The 12,453-nt window shown below is 45.6% G+C and overlaps 1 protein-coding gene across 3 annotated transcripts in view; it reads right to left on the reverse strand.

The window, feature by feature from the left end:
* LOC122782884 (rho guanine nucleotide exchange factor TIAM2-like) overlaps positions 1 to 12,453 on the reverse strand; it is a 64,403-nt gene continuing 51,950 nt past the window's right edge. For all 3 annotated transcript variants that reach the window (XM_044047454.1, XM_044047452.1, XM_044047453.1), the window contains 12 exons: positions 10,573 to 10,812; positions 9,654 to 9,722; positions 8,563 to 8,688; positions 8,037 to 8,145; positions 6,040 to 6,219; positions 5,837 to 5,955; positions 5,454 to 5,562; positions 5,127 to 5,185; positions 4,911 to 5,013; positions 4,575 to 4,668; positions 3,653 to 3,807; positions 1 to 1,850 (listed from right to left, as the gene is read on the reverse strand). In XM_044047454.1, the coding sequence (XP_043903389.1) occupies positions 1,138 to 1,850; positions 3,653 to 3,807; positions 4,575 to 4,668; positions 4,911 to 5,013; positions 5,127 to 5,185; positions 5,454 to 5,562; positions 5,837 to 5,955; positions 6,040 to 6,219; positions 8,037 to 8,145; positions 8,563 to 8,688; positions 9,654 to 9,722; positions 10,573 to 10,812 (2,076 nt within the window). In that variant the 3' untranslated portion in view covers positions 1 to 1,137. The remainder of the gene's footprint in view (positions 1,851 to 3,652; positions 3,808 to 4,574; positions 4,669 to 4,910; positions 5,014 to 5,126; positions 5,186 to 5,453; positions 5,563 to 5,836; positions 5,956 to 6,039; positions 6,220 to 8,036; positions 8,146 to 8,562; positions 8,689 to 9,653; positions 9,723 to 10,572; positions 10,813 to 12,453) is intronic.

The raw sequence follows: 12,453 nt of genomic DNA on the forward strand, positions 1-12,453 counted from the left end.
TTCACAGATAAAACTTTTATTTATAAAAAAAAAAAAAGATTCCATAAAAATGGAATAATGGGGGCATTCACATTCATTGGTATCCTAGCATTAAAGGCGTGATAATGTCCGGCTGAGAAGGTGAAAGAGTGTAGTGGTTTTGCCGCCGTAGTAACCGCAACCTCAATGTGTGCTCACCGCTATGGCAAAACAAGGTTTTACAAAAATATCAGCTAATCCTGCCTTTCTTCTCATCTGTACAGTGTCAAGTATGTGAGAGAGAATACATCAATGTGTCAAAGACAGAAACGAGAGGAGATTCAGGACATAAACACACAAAAAAAAGAAATATCGGGTTTGGACATTTTGCAGTTTCAATCGATCTAAATGAACAATTTGAGTACATTCAAATTACAATCTTAATTAAAGTTCAGTAGGCTACATTTATAATGAAGCGAATATAAACACCAAATTGCGGTAGACCAAACCTTTACCCAACTGTGTCAAGGCGTCGTACAAATAGTAACTTTGCTTAGATTTACATTATCAACCTATTATCAATAAATTAAAAAAACAGCATTATTAACATTAAAAACCTGTACAAATAATAAAAAAAACTGTTCAAATATATATATAGGCAAACAGTGTTTACAATAGTGCACAAAATAGCACAAGAAAAAAGGGTTTGCTGCAAGTCTATCCACTTCCTGTTTGTATAAACCCATGTCCTTATCGGGGGAGACTGACTCGTGCGTCACAGCTCCTTATTTTATTATTTTAAAAAATAATATTTATAGCAAGTGGTGACCTACAGTCTTTGGTTCTGTTGGACCTAAACACAAAAGGAACTCTTCATCAAACTTGAGCCCATGTGTCAGAACCTTTCCAAAGCACTGACGTGACTGTAAATCTATCCTGAGGGGACACGTGTGGACGCTGGGGCTTGAAAAAGCCATCGCAGTCGTCGCCACCGTGGCAGAAATCGCCCGATTATTGCATCTCGAGGAGGGATAAGTGTTTCGTCTGCCATTGGGCTTTGATCCCAAGACATTTGCAGCCTTCAGCAGGCAGCTCTGTGGCGGTTAACTCAAGCAACTTCACAGCCACACGTGGTGAATCGCCTATGAAATTAGGTCCAGGTCTCGTCCACCGCGCGCCCTACGAGGAGGTGGGATTCCCAGAGTCAGCGGCACAGCTCTCAGCTTGGTCAAAGAAGAAGTCCTCGTTGACGACAGACGTCAGACTCTGAACGCTGAACTCCCGCTCCAGCAGCACGTTCAGGTCCACGACCACGCCAGAGGACGCGGCCGCGTCGGTCTGGCCGTCCAGCGACCTGCTGTGCTCCTTCATGCTCAGCAGCGCCGGCTGGCTCCTGAAACTGTTGGGTTTCCTCCTCATGGCGCTGAAGTGTCTTCGCATGACTTTGGGTTGCGTCTCTGGAGTGTCGTCCACCTCCGTGCCCTCGGGTTGGACACAGGGCGCCAGCGCGGCGGCGTCTGAAGCGGCGTCCTCTGAAAGAGTGAGCTGGAGGAACTGAGCCTCCACGCCGCTGGCCGGGGAGCTGCCGTCTCCACTGTCCGTCCTCGTCCCCCCCTCACTAAAGCCGTCGTCGTCCTCATCACTTAAAATATCGGACTCTTTGACTGACGAGGAGGAGCGGGGCTGTGAATTGGACGCAGACGTCTCCTGCACGGGGAGGACGCGGGAGTCAGGGGAGGGGGAGGAGGTGCAGGGCGGAGGAGCGCCAGATAAACTGAAGGTTCCGCTGCTCAGGCTTCCCTCGTCTGAGTCTGGCCCCGGCTTCGGGCTTCCTGTCTGCGTGGAGAGATCTCCAAGTGGCTGTTTACACAACCAGGAAGCCCTGGAGGAACCTGGTAACGAAGGTGGAGACAAGTTAGAAATGCCACTCTTATCTCAGCAAAACACTCGAGCAAATCATGGCCTGAAAAACAAGATACGATCATGTGAAACTTAGCGTTACATAAGTGATGGAATGCATTTCAGGCCAAATTAACCTCAGGCCTGATTAACGGTTCCACGTAGTTCCTACACGCGGTCTCTCGAACCCTAGAACTGTAACCACGGACAACAACAGATGTGATGGCTCTGCCCACACTCCTGGCTGCTTGCCCTGAATTTAGTTTAGTTTAATAAAGGACGATTTAAATTAAATAATGACGATGTCGCCGTTGTGTGCAGTAACAAGCGGGAGCTGAACGTGAAGAGAGCAGAAACACAGCGGCACAGAACTCACGGACGGTGATGCAACTGCAGAGAAACCAAACACCAGCGCGCAGCATGTGCTAAAGCCGGCTTAAAGCTGCACTGTGCAACTTCTGGAGGGAGTTTCCGGGTAAGATGCACAAGTTCAGCCCTTGTACTCAAACATTTCTTGTACATTATTACATGATTTGTGCATCTCTGTGCATTTCTCTTGACAAACTGCTGAACGACAGGCTGTTTACAGCCGTCAGGACAAGAAAAACCCTCCCTAACCTGCACCTGCACTCTGGGCGTCGTCCTCACCTTTCCAAACCAATCCTGTTCCTGTCTTTTGGTGTTATAAGTTAATTCTGAAAAACAAAGGAAATAGATTCTTTGTGTTTGAGTTTTTTTGTTTATTTAAGATAAATAATAATTATAATATTGTTCGAGAGAAATTGTCCATTTTTAAAGGTGACATAGAATGCTTGTATCACACATATATGTTAGTTATGGAGGTCTACTTACATATATTAACTTGTTTTCATGATTAAAAACCTCCTAATCGCTGCAAACAAGCCGATCAAAATATCTCGTCAGCCGCGCTGCCAACGAGAGCTTTCCCACTGTCCTGTGATTGGCCAGGTACCTGGAAGTGACGTAATAGATACACAGCTCCCCCTCTGGCACGGTGGATGCTCTGCATCTCAGTAGCTACAACGAGAGTAGTTCTTCTTCTTCTGCGGTTGAACGTACGCAACCGGATGTGCCCGGACTAGTGCCCGCACCAGGAGGCGCTACGGTGGTGAGAGGAGTGGTGAGGATTACTGATGACAACATCAAATTAAGGAAGTGCCGATCCGCTTCGCAGGGGGTGGAGTGGCTCAGTGGTTAAGACCCTACCCTGTGTGCGAAAGACATCATGGTCGCAAGTTCGATCCCACCCCTGGCTGATTGTACTTAATTCCATTGTAAGTCGCTTTGGATAAAAGCGTCTGCTAAATGACATGTAATGTTATGTAAAAGCCCAGGAAAACAATACAACACTGTTTGTTCTGTCGCCTTTAAGTTAAAACAGTAGCAGGAGTAGGAGAGAGAAGCCATTTTGTTTCATCTTTCTTCTATCCTGTTTTGAGTTAGGAGATTAGATTAGGAGGTAAGATTAGGTTTGTTGATCCTCTCTGAAGTTTAATAAAAACTGCTACACTTTTAAAACAGACTTTAACAGGATTTATGTTGGATTTCTTTGGAAAGATGAGGTTGACAACACACACACACATTACCCCTGGTTTTCCTAGGCCAGGGCTGTAACACTGCGTCACGTGGAGCTGAGAGAATCAATCAGAATTCTGTGAATTCCTTTCACGGTCGTTTGAATCGAAGTCTCGTCAGCAAAAATAAGTCTCGCGTCACCGCGGATACAACAGGTTCTTATCGATCTTTTTAAGTGCGGTTGCTTCCGCTCACTCACCGAGCCTCGCGGACGAGGGCAGCGTGCAGCGCAGAGGGGCCAGACGCTCTCTACCGCTCCTCTGCTGCGTGCCGACGCTCCTCATGCTCCTCCTCACGTTCTCTCTGAGGATGGAGCGGATCACCTTGATGACGTTGACCTTGCTCTCTGGCAAACTGGGGAGGAAGCACAGAAAACGTGAGACCCGGGATTTTTTTTAAACTCAATTTCAGAGGCTAAATATAAATAATGAGGAGGGAGGGGGGGAGAGAGAGAGAGAGCTCCATTGTGTCCCCAGCGTCGCGAGTGATTTAATTCATTAGGAGTGATCCCAATTTCACAGTGTGTAATGGGAATTACCAATTTGGTCACAGGCTTCACTCTCGACATGGAGACAGTGTCACGATGCAGTAAACATCAGCATCACGGGTTAGAAATAAGATTTGTCTTTGGAGACTGTGATGTGAACAAAAGCTACATGAAGAGGTGAAACTGTGAGGCGCACTCCCTTATGGGAAAGTTAGATAACGTACTGTATGAATATATACTTTATCATTGACTCATTTGTCTTAAAACCTGTGTGAAAAATGAGTGATTTAACGTTGCAGGAGTTTCCATGTTGACTGTTTCCTTGTTCCCAGGCTTTATGCTAAGCTAATTTAAGACAGGTGAGTGTGGTACTTCATGTTTAAGACGTTATTATGCATTTTTTTTGTTTTACTTTGACACCTGTTTGTTGCCAATAGTGATGAGTCAATTACTTTGAGTACAATTATTATTATAAGCAACTGAAACGGTGGCCAAAAGTACAAAAGTAAGGCCAAGGCTGTAATAACCTTAATTATTATTTTTTTCTGGTTTCTGTGATGGGTAAGAAAAGTGTGAAAGAAGATAAAAAAAAAAAAAAGAGAATGATTTCACACTTAAAGATTTAATCTCTGACCTGCTGCACAGCTGAAAGACCGTCTCCGGTCGTCCTTTCACCTCAGACCTGGAGTGAATCAGCTCCCAGATGCAGCTGCTTTCTGTGCCTGTTCCTGCGAGAGCGAGGGAATAAAATAAAAAAGGAGAGACTTTTAATCACACAGGCCAAATATGGTTTATGGTTTCAGGAGGAGATAAGGAAGGAGGGAGGGAGGGAGCTGAATGGAAATGCCAATGTGTGTGTGTGTGTGTGTGCGAGTAAAATATGAAGGGGGAGCGGGAGGGAAAAGATTTAGTGCATGTACTTTGTGAGTGATTTAGTGGGGGGTGATGTGGCAGAGTGCCAGCCTCATACCTGCAGTATTTCCCAATCTGACTTGCAGCGCCGACAGCGGGATGAGCCAGCGGAACTTAAACGGGTCTGAATCTCCGTGACAGAGCGCTGAACGTGGGTTGGCCTGAGGTGTCACATGGCGAGGAGAAAAAAAGAGCGCGCGTGATGTTTCACACCAAAAAAAACGACTACATTTATGGCATGTGGGGAAGTAAAAATAATAGTCACATGACTCACCATTTTCTTTTTCACCTTGTTGTTTTCCCTGTAGACCAATATCACTGCTCTCTTGAACACTGGTGAGAGAAAACATCAGCGTCTCAGGAAAAGCGACTGAAGGAGTGCGTTTTAGTTGCTCGCTGGAGGCTTTAAAGCACGTAACTGCTCTGATAATGAAATTCACTGAATTTGGTCTGTTTGAACTCAGTGCACGGCTCTGCAACACAAACCTAAAGGTTGTGGTGTGCGCCGTAAAGTAGTAGAATGTTGTCGTTCCATAGTGTCACTGCCAATGTGGGCAATTGTGTTGCTGTTTATTTGTGGAAACGGGAAACATCAACTCACCAAACACGGTCATTTCGGGGTCTTTCCTCATGCGGCCCAGAGAAGCGTGTGGGTTGAGCCAGACCACGGAGGAATGCATGAGAAACTCACCCATGGAGATTTCTGTGACCTGAGAGCGAGAGACACACACAGAGAGAGGACGTCAGAGCAGAAGACAACACGTCAAACTTCTAACGCAAAGCTATTTTAATTCACAGAGATCGCGCAATGCATTATTTAGCGTTCGCTTATATATTTATTTACGCTGCAGTGCTTTCCGAGCCCGTTACTCGACCCGATCTGTAAATGCATCCAGTCCCGAGAGGAGATGCAGGCGTAAAACAACACAAGGCCACTCCACACTCTGAAGGATTTACTGCATCTGTTTGAAAACACGCGCTCACCTCCTTGTCGTGACCCGTCTGCTCGGCCACCAGCTGATCGAACACGGAGCCGTAATCCTCGTAGATCTTCTGCATCTCGTTGATGTGGCTGGCCACCTTCTCCATGGCTTTCAGAGCCTCTGTGGCGACAAGAACACGCGCGTCACATTTGGAGTGTTTGTGTTTGTGTGCGTGTGTGTGTGTGTGTATTTCTCTCCCGTTACCCGTGAGATGGTAGTGTTCCTCGCTGTCGGCGTCGGTGAGCGACACCAGCTCCCTGAGCAGCAGCGGGTACTTGAGCACCCTCTGCACCGGCTTAATCAGGTAGGACTCCAGGGTGGATGAGTGCTGCTTGGTGGGGTTCCTCGCGTCCAGGAATTCCTTAAAGGCCTGATCCGTCTTAGCTGGAACAAGCACACGTACAGGATTAATAACTGTGATCTTTATTTTTACACTGTCATTTATTCACGGTCCCCAAAAAAACATAGTTTGAGACACAGTTGTTTTTATTCTATTGTTTTTATTTTTATTTCTAAATTGTTTTTATTCAATTATTTTTAGTGCTTTTATTTTTATTGCTGTTAAATGTTTGTTTCCTGTAAAGCACATTGCGTTGCCTTTGTGTATGAAATGCGCTATATAAAGAAAGCTGCCTTGCCTGGCCATGTGCTGCTGAATCTTAGTGCAATAGTCTCCAGCAGGGGGCGACGGCGGCCTCTTCTCAACCCACCATTGCAACGCAGAGTAAATATTAGCTAATTAATTACACTCGCCTCATCACCTGTGATTATCTTAATGACTTAAAGCAGCTGGGGGGTTTTTTTCAGCCAGGAAACTGTGATGAGTTCGTGAAACACTTCACACTCCCACCGTGATCAGAGGAACAGAGTTCCCGAGTTTACGCTGAAGCCGACGGCAACTGCAACGGTTATGAAAACGGAACAAGAAACGAGCCTTTCTGTAAAAGGTGACGATGACATTTTCTCCGCACAGTATGCTTGCACAACACGAACTGAGGGGAGCCATTAAAGTATTAATTATAACACTGGAAACCACAGACAGGCAGCTGTGCATCGACACATCCCCGAGTAATTGGCAGGCAATTAACGAGTCGACAAATAAACAGGGGAAACTGAGGCAACCCGGCGCCCCTGGCATGACGGGGGAAAAGGGAGGGGAGTGATGAAGATGGCAAAGACAGGCATATAATTACTTGAAGGGTTGACACACACCCACTGATTTCTTCTACGTGTCCTTGGATCAGCTGGTTGTGACCGGGCTGAGCCGAGCACATTACTCTGTACTGTACTATCACCTCGTTAAACTCTGCGCTCCCATTATTGTGCTACGTGTTGTTCATGTATTAGTGATTAGTTTGTGAGAGCGGCGCAGGCAAACTCTTAGTCGGGCACTTTCCTCCTTTCACTCAAACTTTAAGAGCGAGTGGCTCTGACCACGAGCTCAAACACTTAAGAATTAACATAACGCATAGACCTGAGGAGCGTTCAGGACAGTCAGCATTTTCTTTTCTTTTCTCACACAAAGCTGCATTAAATAGAAGTTACAGCTCACATAGAAGCTATAGGGAGCATTTTCTATGTAGTAAAACAACTATGAATAGCCTGCTGGTGGATTTATTATAGTTTTTTATGATTTTTTTTAAATAAATATCCTTATTTTTCAATATTTTGTTCATATCTCTGATCCTATTAGCTGTCCGTTCTACTACTACTAAGGAATATCACTCGCAGTTCTGGTAGTGGGGCAGATTTAAGCCGTACTTTTCCCCACCGTCGTATATCATCCACATGTCAGCAGGTAACAAGTCAACTTTAACAGTTCCTCTCTGAATATCGAGGGCTCTGTGGACAAGGTTATTAAAAGTCTGTGTATAAATGTGTGCATGTGCTGCAGATTTGAATGTTTAGAAACCGTAAATCCTGTGACAAACTGTTATTGTGACGTTTTTGTGATACAATACAATGCAAGGAAGCAGAGTTTATATTTGTGCGACTCAAGTCCTTGCAGGCAAAGTCTCGATGGAGAACTTGTGATGTAACTGCACTTTCACTGGGAAAATAAACACAGTGCACTTAGTCACTACTTAAATGTGATTAGACCGTTTTTGGGTGACTTTGCACTGAAAAGGGACTTTAAAAATGGAGGATTCTATTAGAATTCTATTCATTTCTGTCTCGGCTTCTAAAGTATTTGGTCTCACCTCTCTCCAGGACCTTCTGGACCTTGATGTGGTTGGCACAGAAGCCACTGTAAAGCTTGAAGTGGTCGGCGTAGTAGAGGAACGAACCCCCGAGAGAAAACAGCAGCTTCTGTAAACAAAGAAGAAGACAAACGCACAGAAGTGAGTGTCGCACACGGGCTGAGAGAGTGTGACGCTCCACAGTGTGGGTGAAAAAGAGTGTGAACATGTGAAATCTGGAAACCTTTGTCCTCTTTATGTCGGGGGAACTTTTCCACACCTTTTGAGTAAAGTCGCTTTCAGCAGCTCACCACAAGTAGATCAATAGAACCCCAACAACCTGTCATGTCCATCCTACACATAAGCCAGCGATGCTCCTGTCACATCAACTCAACTACAAGCAACCACAAGATCTCAAACATCATGTGTGGCTAAAATTAGGAGCATTAAGACCTGGTTTTAGGGTTAGGTTAGAGTCAGGGGCCAGCGGTCAGGGAATGAAGGCACAAAGAATGCAAAACCAGTGCGTGCATGTACTGTATCTCACCTTGAACTGTGACGGGGTCTCCAGGGTGCTGAAGTCCGGCGAGGAGGCAATCCTCTCCTCCAGCGTCTGTAAGAAGACCCTCTGGAAGTCCAGCATCTCTGGCAGGCTGCCAAACAGACTCTCCATCTTCAAGAGGGCAGGGAAACAGGGATGGTAGCATAATGGATAGAAGGAGGAGGAGGAGGAGGAGGATAAGGATGTATGAGAGGAAAATTGAAAAATGGGAGAGAGAAAAAAAAGTTAGGTAATATGACGCTGCGAGGGGGAAAAAAAAAGGTGAGAAAATAGCCAAACAATCTTGTACTTCATAAAAATCAGTCATATAGAGGCTTAGGAGTGTTATAAAAAACCTCAGTCTGATGGATCCATCTCTGAAAAAGGCACTTAGGGACATGCTATAAGGCTGCTAGACATACACACACACACACAGAGTTTCAGACAGGCTCTCTCCATCACATATATCCAGTCACCACTTCCCTTCATTAAAAAGCATTCTGGGGGCAAACACATACACATCCACTGTGTGTGCGAACACATCCCGCTGCCTCATAATGGCCTTTTAATTTGCCCCCGATGCTAAGTAGCCTATCGACTAGTTATGTCTTGGGAGAGACATCCTGTCTTTGAGGTCACGTCTCTGCAACGCTACAGTCATTAGCATGTTGCAGCTCAGCTCCTATTAACATTATCACCGGACCACATACAGGGGGTGGGTGTGTGGGGGGGGGGGTCAATTTTCTTAATGAAATAGTTGCATTAAAACCAGCAGACAGGTACGCGGTGACATGTGAGAGTACGCTGAATGCTTTAAGGGTAGGTTTCCTCTTAAGATGCCCCTTATTCCAGAGTCCCCCGTAGGACAGTAGAAGGTCAGTGGAGGGAAATGCTAATTTGTCCTTCAGCGGTAATGAGGTAGATGTGACCAGCGAGAGTTCATCACTACCACCTCTGGGTAATCAGCACTCAATGAATTCAACATCCTTATGGACCCTTCCAGGACAGGACACGCCTGTGCATGGCTCTACACCTCCTCCTTTACATGTTCCACTTACTTCCTGATAAACACACACACACACACACTTGCCACCTACCTCGTCCAGTGAGAGGAAGCTCTCATTATGCAGGGGTTTCAAGTAGATCTCAAACAAACACTCCAGGTCCTGCAGGAAAAATAGAAAACAAGGTTAGTAAGAGGGGAAAAGGGGACTCAAACACCTTGAGTTAACATTTTAAAACATCCTCCCAGAATCCCTCACCTCAAACCCCCCAGCGTGTCTCAGTATCAGAGGGACTATTCTCATTTTCTCATTAGGTTGATTTATGAGCTTTCTCCTCAGCCTCATCCACCGTCTAAAGCTACCTATACAGGCGCAGATCTGTGAGAACAGACACCCTGCAAAGACAATCGGCCTCTTCAATTACACATCAACAATAGGCTGAAGGAGAAGGAGATGCACGGGGAAAGGGACTTAATGAAATATGTGAGCCATTTCAAGCAGCGCAGACACGAGAGGATCTTTAACATGCATCAGCTGGAACAAGGTCATATTGGAAAACATGAGGGCAGCGACCCGATTGGGCGGGAGGACGATAAATACGGGCAGACGGAGAGGGAGGAGCTTCAACTGTGACACAGGAGACACTTCTCTCCGTTCTCCTTGATGTTATTGATGTGCCGTATCACAGCTAAGCACAGTATTAAAAGGGTAATGTCACAATTGTGAAATGAACTCCTTCACTCTGATAGACCGCTCTCATATATGCAGATGCAGCACTTTAATTGAATCTAGCCAAACTATAAAAAGCTAATAACTTGCAGTTTTATGGGGGTGTGCTTTGCAAAAACTGTGTTAAACTTTAACTGTTATTTGCAGTTGGGCAGTAACTTTCTATATTATAACCTAGAAAGCACATAAAAACTTGTTTTTCTCAGAAAAGGTGATTTCTACATTTTCAGAAAGAACCACTGCCTGTCTTTAATAATAAATGCCGACAGGATCGAAGTCTCACCTTCACGTATGATTTCTCCGTGTCCACCAGCTCCTGGATGACCTTGCGTAACCTCTCGGTGGCGCTCATGTGTTTGGGGCAAGGTCTACGCAGGGTGGCCGCCCCCGCGGGACCTGACCCCAGCTCCACTCCCTGCCTCACCCGAGATTCCTTGGTGTCCTCCATTAGGCTCCCGGCACCTGAACCTGAGCCTGTTCCTTCCTGAGAGGAGTGGTAAAGAGTGCACACAGTGTCCACACTCTGTAGGGGGCGACAGAGAGTGAGAGAGAGGGAGGTTGTATTTTGGTTAGACAGCACAGCTCATAATTGGCGGCTGGATAAAACAAGGCTCATACTTTGAATACATGCAAAACCAAGTCCTGCATGTGCACACATGTATTCAAATGGAAAATTGTTTTACTTTGCTCATATAAACATACACAGCTAACGACTTCAGCTGTACAGCTGTATAAATTAATAATCTATACAATTCCACACTGTTACACGGGCCAGTCGTTCCCTATGGGCATACTAATGACGTTATGGAGATTTAGCTGTGCACTCTATGTTAATAGGATTTTCATCAAAGACTTGAAAGTGCATGTGGAAGATTGACTGGGTATCCCGGGCAGATAGTATGGCACATTACGGCACATTACATTCCTCTTCGTACATCCATTATGGACAGTAATGCAGCTTTGTGTCACATCAGTGCCAGAGAATCCGACATGCAAAGAGGACCCAGGTGGCCGTGTGCGTCGGACCACATCACATCCTCCAGCACTGCTTTGTACCACTTAAATAAACTGTACCAAGCAACAAATAACGGATCATCATTTAATTTTAAAGAGGTGTTCAATGGAAACCTAAGTGCATTATTTTATTATTATCAGTATGGGCTGAGTTTTTTAGAGTTTTTAGTCCAAGGGGAACGGTGGCTTCTACAGTTCCACTTACAGACATAAAGATCGTAATAGTGAGATAAAAACATGGTTGCCGCGTCACTATATAAGCAAATATAATTTCTAATTTCTCACCTGACGAATGTACCAACAAGCCATCATTTATGATGTCTGAGCTAAAAAAAAAAAAGACTGTTCCTCTGTATTACAAGTAAATAACATGATGTGGCATAATAATAATAATAATAATAATAATAATATATGGCCAGTCCCTGCAGTGTGCAGAGGCTGCTGAGTGCCAGTAATGGCAGGTTCCAATCAGCTGCACAGCAACACAGCATATGCCAGGCAACACAAGTGCTCAGCACTTTCCATATTCCCCCGTGTGAATATGTGTGTGTGTGTGTTATTGAAAATATTGTGCGAGCAAGCATTCAAGTGAACCTCGCTACTGCAAGGCTGTACAGTAACAAACACGGATCGATAAACCCCTTCATTGTGACACCGCAGGCATCGATGCACACACGCACGCGCTCCCCCGAGATGTGTGTGCGAGCGCTTGTCTGAGTCATTCAGCCCCGACACTGGTGTGAGCGACCACCCACGACCTCCCCCCCTCCCCTCCCCTCCCCCACATCACATCCACTCACACATGAAGCCTCGCGGACAATCGAGGCTTCCATTAATGAGCCTGCAACTCATCAGCTAACTCATTACCGCGCGGCCACTCCAGAGACGGCCAGTATATACAGAGTGTGTGAGAGCGACAGATGGAGGAAAAGCCCTCGCTGTGTCGTCTGGGCTAAACCTCTTTGAAGTGATCCACCACCCACAGCAGAGCCAGTCTGGATCACTTTGAACGTGGCCAGATCATTTCAAGAGGTGACTTGATGCTTCTCTTTTTTCGACTGGTGGAGGAGAGTGAGACACGTTGAGATGGAAATAAATCCTTTAAGATGGGAGGTGAAACACTGCCTTCAAATAAATCTATAAAGACGTG

This window comes from Solea senegalensis, linkage group LG16 (assembly GCF_019176455.1).
Source record: "Solea senegalensis isolate Sse05_10M linkage group LG16, IFAPA_SoseM_1, whole genome shotgun sequence".
NCBI lineage: Eukaryota > Metazoa > Chordata > Actinopteri > Pleuronectiformes > Soleidae > Solea > Solea senegalensis.